This window comes from Gossypium hirsutum, chromosome D05 (genome assembly GCF_007990345.1).
Source record: "Gossypium hirsutum isolate 1008001.06 chromosome D05, Gossypium_hirsutum_v2.1, whole genome shotgun sequence".
NCBI lineage: Eukaryota > Viridiplantae > Streptophyta > Magnoliopsida > Malvales > Malvaceae > Gossypium > Gossypium hirsutum.
The window spans coordinates 15,783,746-15,798,367 of NC_053441.1; the positions used below are offsets into that span (position 1 = coordinate 15,783,746).

Here is a 14,622-nt window from a genome sequence, read left to right on the forward strand (position 1 = left end):
ATTGCATATTAAAAAAAAACTATTTTATTCATACCTTACTTAAATAATTCATACTATAAAAAAAAACATTGTTGTATTATTTTAGGATGTTGAGTATATTGTTGACAACAAAGGTCAGAATTGGAACTAAAATGTAAAAAGAGTTCTTCAAATTTAAAAGGAATTAGGGAGAAACGAAACAGGCAAACTTTGTTCTGTTTCGTCCACACTGAAACTGTAAATATTTGTTATCTACAATGCTGAAAAGATACAGACTACTCCTTTCAAACCTAAAAGATATGGGGGTTCCTTTAGTAGAAGTATCCGTACACTAATTAAGCTTGATTGACCAAAGATTTGTGGATAGTAATTTAATTGAAGCTTCAAGCCGTAAATTCGTGGTGTTTACAAGTTGGAGCTCTGATTTTCAACTCTTCTCATTGTGAACGAAAGAAACAATATAACCATCATTTTCAGCTGATTCACGATTGTTGTCTCGAGGCAAGTATCTTCAATCACTATAATGTGTTTTTTGACCTTCTCGATAAAACAAACCGCGACACTTTTGGCCATGGTTCAACAATGGCGAGATAACTTCCAAGTTCACCTGCTCAAATTTTGAGATTATTGAGCGAGCTGTGGACTTACAGGTATTCAAGTTGAGTTTGATTTCGGACGACGCATTCAATTAAAATAGAGTTGGGCAGGTGTCATGCAAAAATGGATCACCACAACTTGATCCAATTTTAGCTTTTCCCAAGCGTCCCATAGATGAAAGCAGATAGTATGAGGGAATTCAACTTCATCCAATTCTAGTTTCTCTTCCATTCTTCAATTTCTAACATCGGTGATCACCAAGTTCGAAAACTCAAGAAAAAATTTCAGATTCGAAGGAGCTATTTTGTTTAAATAATTTTAATTAACAATCTTTTAATACATTTATATTTGAATTATATATTAAATGAAAATTTGAATTAAATATAAAAAAATTAAGAGAGGACCACTTGATGATTACAAAAATTGAGGTTGCTTATAGCAGGCAGGGCTCCAACAGTTTTAATCTCACTTAAGTTACCCTAAAATAAACTCATTACTGATGTGGGGACTCAACATCTCTCCTTTTTGTTTTGTATATCTGAAATATATAAGTAAATAGAGTTTAAATAGTGGAGTGTGGGTAAGGCCCGACTCAAATGACACAAAATGAGCCAACATTTCTAAGAATCCCGTAGTGTTGCACAACTAGTGATCAAATTAATTAAAATCGTTATACAACAATTACCATGCAGTAACAGGGGACTGTATATAGAATTCCTACAAGAGGAGATTATTTGCCAACAGCATTCTAAACTTCACCCCATTGCTAACTTGCTCTTACATTTGGCTATGGTGGCTCAAAAACTCGCCTCCTCTGTAGTCGGACGCCTCAAGTAATATCGTAAACTATTTGCAAGAACCTGTCAGGTATCATAGAGCAACATTTCATAAGCACACATTGAAAAAACCCTATACAATTTTCTTTAAAAATACTCACATATCTCTTCTAGCATGTACACTTTGGGTTAGCAGGTGGAGAATGAGTAGCAAAAGTTTGGGTTTATGTTGTTCTTTACCTGCTGCAGAGGCTTGATGAGGGCTTTATCCTTGTAGCTGACGTGAAACTTTGCCTTTGCAAGCAACCCCTAGGTGGCAAAAAAGTAGACAAAACTAATTATTATGCTAATACTAAGTTACTAATACCAATTCTTCGAAAAAGAAGGTGAAAATATAATCATCTAGTCCTCTAATTCCTCGGTTACAAAAGGAAAAAGAATAGCTGATCAATCACCTCCGTGTCGAACTCTCCGGACTCAACTGCAACGTTGATGTCGGTAATAGTTTTCACAAGCTCCACCAACAACCCCGGGTGATCGGCTGTCTCCACATATAGCAAGCTGAACAAATTTTTTTGCATTGACACACCATAATCGTCAGAGCATGGGAGCCGACTAGCAAAATTTCAAAATGGGGCCAAGGCTATAGTCCTAAGCTATCAAATTTCAAGGGTGGGGATTGCATTGTATAAGACTATAAGCCCCAGCATTTAGAGAGAGACCACAGTATTCATTACCTACGGTCAGGACCATCATCATGAACTCTTATGCGAGTAGCAATGTCCACATCAACCTGAGGAATTCCAGCAATGCAAAATTTAATACGAGATTAATGCATGCTCAGCTCAATAATTGATCGACAATTTGTAACATTTATGACCAATTTGTATCAGTCTCAGTAGCAAGCATCAAAACTCTCCGTGGGAATTAAGCAAATGGCAATGTAACAGTCTCTTCTTGTGGTGGCAGAAAGTTTGTTTCGACAAACATTCAATTCATAGGAAAACGCTTGAACTCTTTGGGTGAGAAGAAAAGAGAAACTTTGCAAGAGGAATACCGTTTCTTTTGGTGGCTCAGCACCAAAGGTTGCACCCATTGCTAACTGGGAGCTTGATTCCTGGACCACAACCACATAACATGTCAATAGGCTTTACTGGGAGATTCCTCACCAAGAATAAGGAAAAAAGAAGAGATGGTTACCGGATGAAACTCAAGTAAGTTGTTTATAATCGTCAAACGTATTGCCTCGAGCAGTTCCGGTTCTTCAACTTTCCTTCCAGTGCTACTGCAGGAACACACCATCACTATATTAGTAAAACTGCATCTAAAATAGCTTGTCTAACAACTGAGACCGAACATCCAATTTTTATCTGAGTGTTTTAATTAACAGCGTTGAATTCCCAAAGTTGGCCTTAGCCCATTTTAGGGAATTTACTTGATGAATGAGAAAATTGATTCGCCACAATAACAAGACTTTATTAGTTCAAGGGAAATGAAGAACCATACTTATGTCAAATAATTCAAGCAAAATGGGGATCCAAACTTACGCCTTGGTGATGCAAAACTTGTTGTGCTTCCCAGATGAATCCAAATAGACATTTGCCTTGGTAACATTCAACCCGAGACTTTTAAGTGCATTCATCTGCAGCTCATTAGCTAATAGTTAAGATCATACATAAAAAGTTGTTATAAAATAAAATGAAAGAGAATACAAATTATACAGTATCAAGAAGCGCTCCGAGTCGATCGCCAAAGGTAATTTCAACAACAGTGGCATCTGGATCCGAGTCTTGATCAATTATAACTTTGGGGGTTGGAACCATATCAGTGTCGGGGAAACTTCCATCATTCTTCAACCATAAAACCACCAGGAATGGAAGTTTAGGCAGTTAATAAATGGTTAACAATCAACTAAATAGGTTACTGCTCTTCATACCTCTACAGCAGTGGCTGATGGTGCTGCTGCCCGTGGATTGATTCCCGTCGTTGAAGATAACAATCTGACACTGTAATGACTAAAAGCCAAGATGTAGCTTAGAAAAGAGATTAGGCATCAAGATATATACAATGTTAGCAACCGCAAATCCAGTTGAGGAGTAACAGTAGTAACTGAAGAAAAGGGACGATTGGTACAGCAAAATTGCAGCAAAAGCGATTTAAACTATAATCAGAGAGACGTGCTTTAAAATCCCATACCTGATCCAATTTCTAAGACAATAACGACGGATTACAAATGCATTAATTTGTTTACTTTCATGTACCATAAAAAAAAACACCCTATAAAATTTCCCAATCAATAATTTCAACACCCAGAGCATAAAAAGAAACTAGAATTTAAGATCAGCAATCATACCTTCTTTTCCCAAGAGTGTAATTGTTGGGTGGTCTGCTGACAAAGGTAGCAGGCAAAGAATGGTTTTTTAGTTCTGAGACAGTAAGGTAGTTAGTGTTGCTGCTAAAATACACTACACAGTTAGCAGCAGAAGCCATAGCTACAATCAAACTAATGGCAATTGAAAAGAAGAAGAAGAAGAAGCAGAGGTAGCTGTTATAATAATAGAGCTTGAAAAGAAGCAAAGAAGAAAGAAACAGATAGATCAAATTGAAGAAGAAGAAGGGAGTTGGAAGAAATGAGAGTGGTAAGGTGAGGCTCTCGTTTTATCCGCCATGGAGATAGAGATTAGGGGGAGAAAGATAACACACTAATTTATTTTGCTCCTCTCTTTCTTTTTCCATCCTTTTTGAATTACGTATAAATATAATCCAATCCCATTCAGCCATTCCCTTTCTTGTCATAATATCTCCCTAACGTCTAAACGGACCCATCAAATTCCCTGAGCCGTGTTTGGTCTTTTTCCTATTTAACATACACGTCGATTATGGATGTTAAGTTTGAGAATCAAGGTAACCAAACATGGCCTTAAATGTTGCGGAAGTGACTAGGAAATATTTTCAAGTATGGAGAGCACATAGGCACGCACGCGCGCAACTTACCTTACATGTTATAATTCCCGAAGTGCCCTTATCCTAACGACACTTACACATGATGGCGTTAAGTTCAAGACACCATCACTCGAGGCTTATTTAGCATTTTGCAAGTGTTTTTACGAGCATAATTATAAGTTTAAATATAATTATTAAATTGAAATCTAAAATTTATTTAGATAAAGCTGATATATGATGAATTTAAATTTGAAAAAAAGAACACATCAAAACATCAACTTTACAAACACAACTAAAGCATAGTTCAAGTATTCTGTATTTTTTTTTTCCTACCTAATGTCTTTAACCAAAAACAAAAATTGCCTTAAAACGTATCCATTCACATATTTGTATAATATGTATATCACTTGCTAATTTTAATTTTTTAAAGTGGATAATAATTATTTTTTTTGTTAAGATGATATATTCTTTTTAAGAAAATTAAAAATCACTTTTTATATAATTTTTAATAATTAAGTCGTTATTATACTGTTCATTTATTGGATTACCATTAGAAATAATCTATAACATACTTTTCAGACATTTTAAAACCAATTTTCCATTATAATGCAGCAATATAAATCTCGCAACTCTCTTAATAAAAATAAAAAAAATAAAAAAAAAACTCAATTTTCCAACTGCATTATCATTATTTCTAGTTATAAGATCTCTCAGTTTTTTCGCTGTGTATTTCTTTATACAATATTTATTTCAAGTTATAATCTCTCTTAACCCTTAAATCAGAAGAAAAATACATTTAAACACAGTAAAACAAAGGTCTTTTTAGTTTTTGCAATAGCAACCGTATCAATTGAACTAAGACTCAATTAGTATTTTTAAATGCATTTTTTAAACTGATCTTTTTGCAATGGTAATAGTAATGCTAAACAAAATCAATATAATGTAATGTGTAAAGATTAGGTTGTTTGAGGCATATGGCTTATTGTAGTCATTTCGGGAGAAGGCTAATGATGAAGGCAAAAGTATAAAGAAAGGAAATAGCATGGCTTAGGAACAATGAACAACAATCTTATTTAGGTTTTGGCTTTACTTGATATATAGTAAATATTCTTGTACATCACGGTAACTTAAAATTGCTTGCATTGCTACCACTCGAATGAAAACCATTATCCATTATATACTTGATGCCTGATGCTGTCATTATATGTAATGGTAGTTTTCTTACATTATCTTATAATCTTAAGGTAAATTGTTCCCTTTTTTATATGAACTAATGCAGAGATCTGCCAAGGACCACCTCAATAGGTGATAAGATCCCCTATTCATGGAAGTCGAAGGTGACGATATACCCATACAATGAAAGTGACTACAAAGCACAAGCGTTAAGAAATGTCAGGATAAGATAAGAGGTCAAAACCACCACACAATATTCTGGTATTTAATCGGCTACACTTGGTTCAGGCCAACTTGTGTTTACAAAAATGCACTCATTCCATTAAATTACCAATTTGGTCGGTTTGCAAAAGTGCAGTGCCTTGCAATTTGTTTTCCTTGCATGGAAGATAAGTTTGGTAAAAAGTGAAACAGTGTGTATCAAATATAAATCGAGTGAAGAACAAAATATACCAAAACAAAATCACATTCTTTTTTAAACTTTTGCAGCATCTTTATTCAAGGGGATCTCTTAAATGAGTAACCCTCCATTTCAGAATGTAAATCCAAACCAAATTGACATCTCCCTAATACCTACAATATACATTAGCCCGGCAGCTTCAATGGATATAACACCATAAAAATCGAACAACTCTAAACTCCAAAGGAAAGAATGGGAAAGAAAAATTACAATAATCTGCATATACTGGCAATCTGATTTTACATTTAATTAAAATCCCAGTAAAGAAAACCTGTGTTAGAAAATGGAAAGAACAAAAAAAAAAAACCCTGAAGCACATACCTTGCATGAATTCTTTGTAACTCGTCTCTATAACAGGTTCATCAAAACAGGTAAACCAAATCAGCTCTCTACTCGTATTTTCGTATAAAACTGAAATATCTCAGTGGGGGCAATGCAGAAATCCAGTCATTCACCCGCTCCACCGTTCAAATATCCTACCGTTATATCGTGACATCATATCATCATCAACCTATGTGGCAATCCCTGGAAAAGATGGTAAGCAATAGAAAATGAGTACCGCAATAAAGCACCCAGATTAATATTATCTGTTTCTCAACTACTAATTGATGAATAGGGTTTTTTTTTTCATTGCTAAACATGGATTCTGACATTGATCCTTAGAAGGGCTATAGATAAGTTAATAACACCCTAAAGACGGCCAAAACACAATGAAATTGCCTACGCAGCATTGGTTCTTAATCGCATACCGGTTTTAATTATCTAGTAAATGACAACTAGACAAATATAATTCAATCAACCTCGCAAAACTAGTATAACCTAAGAAATGCTTTTGGTCTAATACTAGTGTGCATTCTCTACATCTGTTGATGATGTTTAAGAAGACAAGCAAGATATCTGAGGAAAATAAATGTAAAGAAACAGTTAAATAGAAAAGGTTAAAATGTGCCAGAAGTCGCTGTACTTTTTGAAATTTATGAATTTAGTCCTCCTACTTTTTATATTTCAAAATTCAGGTCCAACTGTTAACACTGCTAAATCCTTTTTGTTAAGTTTGTTGCTCACAATTAAAAAAAAACACTTTGTAATTAACTTGAATTTAACAAAAAGGATTTCAGACCTGAATTTTAAAATCTGAAAAGTAGAGGGACTAAATTTCATGAAATAAAAGTACAAGGACTAAATTCCCAATTTCCAAAAAGTGCAGGGACTTCTGGCACATTATAACCAATAGAAAATGAACCAAGTCTTACCTCCATTTGACTGCCTATTTGTAACGTTATAACCGCCAATGTAACCAGCAGAGTTATTAGACATAACATCTGAAGTTGTATTTCCCAGACCAAAATCAAAAGAACTAGACTGCTCTAGGTCTAAGGGTGAAGATTGCCAAGTAGAATCCTCGAAAAATGAACCATTGCCATAAATATCAGCATAAGCCCTGTCATAACCACCATGGGATGATACCTGGACAACACTGGTTCCACTGCTTCTCCCATGGCATATCCCTCCCGATGCAATACCAAAACCGCCACTTCCATACCTAAGATTGCTACCATTGTAAGCAGAAGCAACACCTCCACCTTGACCTGACTTAGGAGAGGAATCCCAAAGTGGTCCAATGCTGCCCAAAGAACTCACACCTGTTTTCCCGCTTCCAGGCCCCAACATAGCACTAGAGTTTGTGGAGTTAGTAGCATAGTTAAGACACCCATTTCCCCACACATTTCGACCAGCTGAGTTTAAGACGGAATCATTTCCTCCACTGCCCACACCATACCCAAAGGGACTTGCAAATCTGTTTGAATTTCCATTAAATGAGGTGTTCAATCTCCGTCCATAGCTCAGGTTAGAACCAAGGTTCGAGTTCCATCCAGAGCTTGGACTCAAATTTGACTCAAAATTCAGTCCCATCCCATAACCATGACTCAATGGAGAAAACCCATTATGACCAATAGTACCCGGACTAGATCTACCTTCCATTCTAACACCATAACCACCAACTGAATTAGTATTATAACCCTGCATGTACCCATTAAGGAAGCTATTGACTCTACTGAGGCCAAAGTTATACCCACCTAACTGGTTCCGGTTAGGACCTAAAGATGATTCTTTGGGGACAGCTCGCTTGACCTCAACCATTTTCCCATTGAGTTCATGAAATGTTCTCTGCAAGACTTTATCCACAGCTTCCTCTGAATCATAAGTTATGAATCCAAAACCTCGTGGCCTCAGAGTGTTGTGATCATACATCACAACAACATCTGTAATTGTACCGAACTGATCAAAGTACCTCTTAAAGTCACTCTCAGTGACTGTGGATGCCAAGCCTCCTACAAAAATCTTTTTTGTGCGAGAAGGACCAGGTGATCCAAGTGTGCTAATATTATTTTTGTTCAACATGTTCTGGTCATCCCTAGGAACTGCCTTCTTTGCCTCAACCTGTAGAGAGAGACACAGAAAACGGAGTTAAAACACAATTTCAGTCTTACAACATAAATACCGGTATCTGAAGTGCACAAACTCCTTGAATCTTAAAGAAAGGCACCACCTAAAGCTGATCAACTTTACCCAAATTCTTTTATGAATCAGGGAAACTAGCACTATTCTACAAATATGCTTCTTCCCCATGATACAGATTGTATTTTTACACCACTCTAGTTCTTAAGGTTGTAAAGTCATCATCACTTCAATTGCTATATAATTACCAATGGTTATTTTTTCACAATTAGAATATTCTGTTTTGAATGCATTGATTCATCTAAATGCAACTATAAGAAGAACATTTGTTATATCTGAGTCACGTCTAATATAAGCATTTTGGTCTTTTTGAAATTTATTCTACTGCTGAAAGCGATTTCGTACTGGTGATCAAACCTGTAATATGAAGCTGTCAACATCGACAATGTTTGGAAATCTATCACCTTCATTAGCCCTCAAAAGGGAAATACATGTTACTGGAGTAGTTCTTACTCAATAGCAACATGCTGCCAAGCAAACCTCACAATGTACAATACAAGCATCAAAATTAAACCAATACAATTTTTTTTAAAGTCCTATTCTAATCAAATAACCAACCAATCATGACTGAAAAATAAACGAAAAGATAATATGAAAGGCCATCAACTGCTCGAATTGCATGTTATACAATTCATAATATCAATGAAAAGTATATTTAAGAATAAATCATGTTATAAGGGAGTTCAAAAAAGTTAAGAACTCACAGTTCTACCGTCTATCATATGCTCTTTCATCACGACCCTTTCTGCAACAGCCGGATCAGCAAAAACGACAAACCCGAATCCACGGGCACGCCCGGTAGCCCGATCCTTCATTATCACAGCTTCCACAACTTCCCCAAAAGTTTGAAAATACTCTCTAAGACGGTCCTCATTTGTGCCCCAAGAAATCCCACCGATGAATAGCTTGCCAAGCTCCATTTCCATTCTGAATATTAGATATCAAATTGAATCGTAAACAACTTGAATATAACACGTCATAATATATATATAATTCTATTCAACAAGAGAAGAAGCAAGCATCGGATCTCGAATTCGACTCGTAAATTTTATGTAAAATAACGCCAGATATAATCAAGACTTTGATTTCTTTAAATTTAAACGGCAATACAGAATTCAGCATCATGGTTTAAAAAGACAATCCAACATAAACATTGTAAATGTAGATTAAACGAAGATAACCATGCCTTGTCAGGAATCAAGCAAAGCTTCGTTGTTTATATCAATATAAAACGACCCAATGTTGGATTCAATCGGAAAACGTAAAACCAATTACGGATCGACTATGAATCGGCCAACAATCCAGGATTCCTAAAAAACCCAACGCATGAAAAGGGAGCAACTTTAACGCGAAATGAGTGGAAGGATCCAACACCCAGAATTAGTTTAGAGCAAATAATGAAGAAAACATAAGAAAAACAAGATTTGTGTGTTTATTTTAATCTAGTTTTGAAGGGACAATGATATAAAACTGTACCAGGGAGGAAAAAAAAAGGCCCAGAAGGTAAAGCAAGAGAATCTAAGATCTGAGAGGAAGCATAACAAGAAGAGAGGGCTGAAAAGGCCCTCCTTTTCCTCTCTCTTTTTTTATTTTTTTTCTTTTCTTTGTTTCTTCCGATTACTGTTTTCGTTATCAATGGAGTTGGGATTTATAAAAAGAATATATGTGTGTGTGCCTGTGGTGTAAATGAATGGATTTCGTGTATCAAACAGAGAGGCAGAGATGTGTGAGAGAAAATGGATTTGGATAAAAAAAAAAGGATATTTATTTTATATATATTTAGCAGAGAGAAAGAGAGAACTGTGTAAGGCAGCAAAGGGTAGGCTATCCTTTTCTTACAAGAAAGTTGTTAAGGAGAGACGATGGCTGTTTCCATGTTTTGAATTTGATTTTAAAATTGTCTTCTAAACGCGGTTTAAATCAATATTATTAACCTTTCACATATTTTTATCGGTTTAAAAATTCAATCTTATTAAATCCAATTTAATTTATCCAAAAAATAAAAAAAATTCAATATTTTCTATTATATCTTTTATTATTATTGTTGTACTTAATATTCAATACTCTATCAACTCCATCCTAAAAACACTTTACATTATAAATAAACATCATTACATGTATCTTTCCAAAGTCCCTTTATATAATTTCCTAGGGACCTAGGGACCTAAGCAGCTATTTTTTTAATATTATATCTCTTTTCTTTTTTAAATCTATCTATAGAAACATTAATACTTCGTTTGTTTCAATGAGAATATTTTTACGGAAAATATCTTCAGTCTTTTTCAATGTTTGTTTCATGTAAAACAAGATGTTCAACATAAAATTATCTCTTTATTCCTGTAAAATGTCTTACTAATTTTTTTCTGTAAGATATTTTCTAAACTGATAAGGTTCTGTTTATTGTAACATTTCATACTCGACCTGAACATTGAGTCAAAACACCGAGATGATACATTCTTCACTTATCTATTATTTCTTATAAACTTCCATAACTTTTCAATTCAGTTCCTATTTGTCATAGAAGTTTTATATTTACTAATTAATCGTATTAAATTAATTTTCTTTCTTATTACAATTTAACCACGTAATGCATCTCAATATCTTGTTTCACATATGAAATTTCTATGTATTTTATTTCTATTATTTCATCCACATATTATCTCAAATTTAACAATTTAATCTTTATCATCATAAAAATCACAATTTTTTTTTATTTTTCTCTCAACATCATCTATTAAAATTATATATATATATATTTGAACTCTTAAAAATTTTCCCTGGAGTGTTTGAATTAAATTATATTATTAAATAATAATTTTGGTGGTCCATAACTAACATAGTGCATTAATTCAACAATGTTGTGTGTTAAAATCAACCATAGCATGAATTTTCAAACAACATGAATGTCTTTGGGCTTTGAGCCTTTTGTTACTTACGTACATATAAACAGTAAACAAAAGAAGTATGTGAGAGAAAATGAGTTGAATGATTCATATATAAATTTCACTTCAATCCAAAGAAAATTAATATTATTATTTGTACTTTTTTATGCAATATGTAAAATTATTTATAGTCTTTTTTTAATTTATAAATAGAAGAATAATGTATTTTAGTGTATACGAATTTACGTTCTCTTGCATTAACAATAATATTTATATCAATTAAATTAAGATTCAATTGAGAAAGCTAAAATAGTTGAATTGAAAAAAAAAAGAGTAATTTCCTCAACCAAATAAGAGATTGAATATAGTCTAAAATTGTATGCTAGATACATTTAAAAAAGTCGAATTATTGGAATTGAAAGAAAAAAAAAATCATTAGTATTTATATATATGTATGTGTTTGGAATAAATAGCTTCGCATCCAACTTTTAATATTAAAAATAAAATAAAATAAAATAAAAAGCAAAGAAAGAATAAAAGGTGAGATAGAAATGTGAAAGACAGAAAGGATTGGTTGTGCACCCACACCTACTCTCCCATCCCCATCACCAATTCCAACTCAGAGTTAATTTACTTACTAATCATATTATTATTAGCCCAAATTATTTTATTTTTTTCATCGTTAAATGATCTGCATCATCATCGTCATCATCACCGCTAAAATCTTCATCAAGATCGTTTCATAAGCCTTCGATATTCCCCTCTTTTTAAAAAAAAATAAAGATATATTTTAGATTGACGAGGGATGAGTTTATTTTATTTTAATTTATATATATATTACATTTTAAATAAGAAGAATCACTGGATAAATTTTGATTATTGGACTATCTCAATTAAAGTAGTCATATATATTGGAAAAAATAATTGATCAAATAGATTGATTTTTTTAAAATTTTAAAATAGATTATATTTGAAGAGGGTGTATAAAAGCGTGTTTAGGTGTGCTTTTTGCACAGTTAACAGGAAAATTTTCCCAACTAAATGAGTTTTTTGTTGACATGTCAAGAAAAGTATCCCAATTTGACGTATTCTTTTTGAAATTTTCAGAAAACACTTTCAATTGAATGCGCTTTTTCGATATGTCGATAAAAAACTCATCCAATTGAACCAACTTTCACATACACTTTCTAAAAACCACTTTTTTTTCTTAAATTTTCTAAAAAATAACCTAATTCAACAATTAACAGAATTTTTTAGTATATATGAGATATTTAACCGACTATCTCATATATTATGAATTAATAAATTGTTGATAATTAGGGGCTAGCCCTGACAGGCAGGCAAGTGGTCGGCCGCAGAATACAAAGAAGATTATGAACCTTACTTATCAAAATCATACAGTAACAGTAGTTCAAATTGAGTTTAAAAAAAAATCAATTTATCTATATTTAGTTAGGCAAAAACAAAGTCAAGCTGCTTGCTGGCTGGCTGATTCTAGTTTTTATCTGGTTATGACTTATACTATATATATGGGTTGAATTATTTGGCAGGTTTTTTTACTTATAGGAGTTTAATCAAATTAATTTTTATTATTAAATGATTAAATTTATTTTTTATACTATTAAAAAATAATACTTTTTTATTTCCCTTAAAAATATCATTTATCAATTAATATAGTTAATTTTTTAAAATATTTTATTATTTTTCAAATAATTTTTTTTGTTGAAAACTGAATTGTAAATGAAAAAAATAAAATTTGTCATTTTTTAAATAATAAATATCAAATTTATTATAAAATGATTTTATTTGACTTTTTAAATAAAATAAATTTTATTTAATAGTAGGAATAATAATTTGGGTAGAATGTATTCTGAAATTTGTATAGGTGGCATTTCATTTTATGATGATTACAAGACCAAATGGGGCAAATGGCAAAGGACATATCGAAGTCATATCAACACAGAGGTTTCATCTTCTATATCCTAATCTTATTGATATAATTTAATAAAAAATAAAGTTTGATGTGTGGTGAAACTAGGAGGAACTCCAATCCAACAATGGCAACTTCCCATCCCTTGCCTCCCACCTACTAAGACAGGACATGACTTCCTTTAGGTTTAGGGTAAAACTCAAGCTGGTTGCTTATTTAATTAGGGACATCAACTTAATCTGCAAAATTTTTGTTCACATTAATTTCGAAATTAAACCATTTTTTCAATTTGGTCCTTACATAAAACATGATAATATGATATTTTGAGATTATACCATTTTTTATTCCCACACTATTTTTATTTAATTTGGTATTATTTTACTTAATCAGATCTTTAATAATCTTTCATTTCTATAATTGTGTTTGTTTTTTTTTTATTACTAAAATATCATTCCAACGTGCTATATTATACTATATGGAGAAAAACAAAATGTTGTCCAATACCAACAACTCTAGTTTGCCTTGACTTTTGTCTTTTTTATTATTCTTTTTAAAGGGAGGGACTTGGGTGTCTGATATAAACGTAAAGCATAATTGTTAAGACATGGACTAGGCTAAAAAAAAAGGCCATGAATGTTCATTAGATGGGCTTTTATAGGAAAATGCATGTAGATATATACTGGTAGAGTAGGAATTGTGAGAATATTACATCTCATGGAAGATTATAATTGTATGTCTGCCAGAAGAATCCCATCATCCTTCCATAAAAATTCGTTAAAAACAACACTTCAAATAATAGGATAAAGCGACAAAGTTATCGTTTTAAGAGAAGAAAAAGTGAATAATAAACTTTTAGAAGCCAAAATACATAGTATTGATCCCTTAAAATTTGAAGGAGTCATATAGAAATTTTACCATTTTTGGGGCCAATTATGAATAATCTAACCCTATAATTTTCTATTTCTGTAATCTTCAGAGCCCTTAACCGTGCCAATGGATGTTCTATTTTTACTTCGGTCATGTCATTTGTTTGGATGCATTTCATGGTTTCAAATTTACCAATATTATTATATAAATTTTAGAATTATTAATTGTATTGAATAAAATTTACCAAACAATTATGCTTATTTTTTGAATTAATTCTAAAAACAAAAAAGATTTAAAATACCATTTGACATAAAATGCAAGAAAGAGCTACACAAATTTGTTTTCGATATGAATATTAAAACAAATGTAATTTGGAAGGGGCTCAGAATTGCAGAATAACAGCAAGGCTTTAGAAGCCATTCAGTCCCGAAAGATGGTGTTTTGAAATTGTTTTCCTCATTGCCCACATTCTTAAAAACATACAAACAACTTTTA

General features: G+C 32.6%; 2 protein-coding genes and 1 non-coding gene across 6 annotated transcripts; all 3 read right to left on the reverse strand.

The window, feature by feature from the left end:
* Window positions 1-1,213: 1,213 nt before the first annotated feature.
* LOC107907404 (ACT domain-containing protein ACR11) lies at window positions 1,214-4,182 on the reverse strand. Of its 2 annotated transcripts, none has more exons than XM_016834777.2 (10): window positions 3,706-4,182; window positions 3,289-3,367; window positions 3,074-3,202; window positions 2,900-2,994; window positions 2,553-2,637; window positions 2,410-2,469; window positions 2,090-2,145; window positions 1,808-1,913; window positions 1,593-1,661; window positions 1,214-1,436 (listed from the first exon to the last, which is right to left on the reverse strand). In XM_016834777.2, the coding sequence occupies exons 1-10, from the start codon at window positions 3,840-3,842 to the stop codon at window positions 1,374-1,376; spliced, it is 879 nt and encodes a 292-aa protein (XP_016690266.1). In that variant the 5' UTR covers window positions 3,843-4,182; the 3' UTR covers window positions 1,214-1,373. The 2 variants fall into 2 exon arrangements, with proteins under 2 accessions (XP_016690266.1, XP_040949914.1); XM_041093980.1 differs by having other exon boundaries at window positions 3,289-3,358; window positions 3,706-4,123.
* A 1,757-nt stretch (window positions 4,183-5,939) lies between these two features.
* LOC107907403 (heterogeneous nuclear ribonucleoprotein 1) lies at window positions 5,940-10,347 on the reverse strand. 3 transcript variants are annotated; one of them, XM_016834774.2, is made up of 4 exons: window positions 9,635-10,347; window positions 9,153-9,375; window positions 7,182-8,370; window positions 5,940-6,453 (listed from the first exon to the last, which is right to left on the reverse strand). In XM_016834774.2, exons 2-4 carry the CDS (start codon window positions 9,372-9,374, stop codon window positions 6,440-6,442), a joined length of 1,425 nt encoding a protein of 474 aa, XP_016690263.1. In that variant the 5' UTR covers window position 9,375; window positions 9,635-10,347; the 3' UTR covers window positions 5,940-6,439. The 3 variants fall into 3 exon arrangements, with proteins under 3 accessions (XP_016690263.1, XP_016690264.1, XP_016690265.1); XM_016834775.2 differs by having other exon boundaries at window positions 9,925-10,307; XM_016834776.2 differs by lacking the exons at window positions 9,153-9,375; window positions 9,635-10,347 and adding an exon at window positions 8,806-9,129.
* A 4,157-nt stretch (window positions 10,348-14,504) lies between these two features.
* On the reverse strand, window positions 14,505-14,593 carry LOC121218031 (small nucleolar RNA SNORD96 family). Its single transcript, XR_005914303.1, has one exon. It is a non-coding gene; the product is annotated as a small nucleolar RNA SNORD96 family (small nucleolar RNA).
* Between the last annotated feature and the right edge of the window lie 29 nt (window positions 14,594-14,622).

What these genes read in the sequence shown, in the direction of transcription:
- LOC107907404 (XM_016834777.2), bottom strand. Translation starts at nt 3,842, where the DNA reads ATGGCTTCTGCTGCTAACTGTGTAGTGTATTTTAGCAGCAACACTAAC. An exon ending in ACTTACTTGAGTTTCATCCG is followed by an intron (nt 2,470 to 2,552) that starts GTAACCATCTCT and finishes GTTGTGGTCCAG; the next exon opens with GAATCAAGCTCCCAGTTAGC. An exon ending in CCGGAGAGTTCGACACGGAG is followed by an intron (nt 1,662 to 1,807) that starts GTGATTGATCAG and finishes TTTGCCACCTAG; the next exon opens with GGGTTGCTTGCAAAGGCAAA.
- LOC107907403 (XM_016834774.2), bottom strand. Translation starts at nt 9,374, where the DNA reads ATGGAAATGGAGCTTGGCAAGCTATTCATCGGTGGGATTTCTTGGGGC. An exon ending in ATATGATAGACGGTAGAACT is followed by an intron (nt 8,371 to 9,152) that starts GTGAGTTCTTAA and finishes CTCTCTCTACAG; the next exon opens with GTTGAGGCAAAGAAGGCAGT.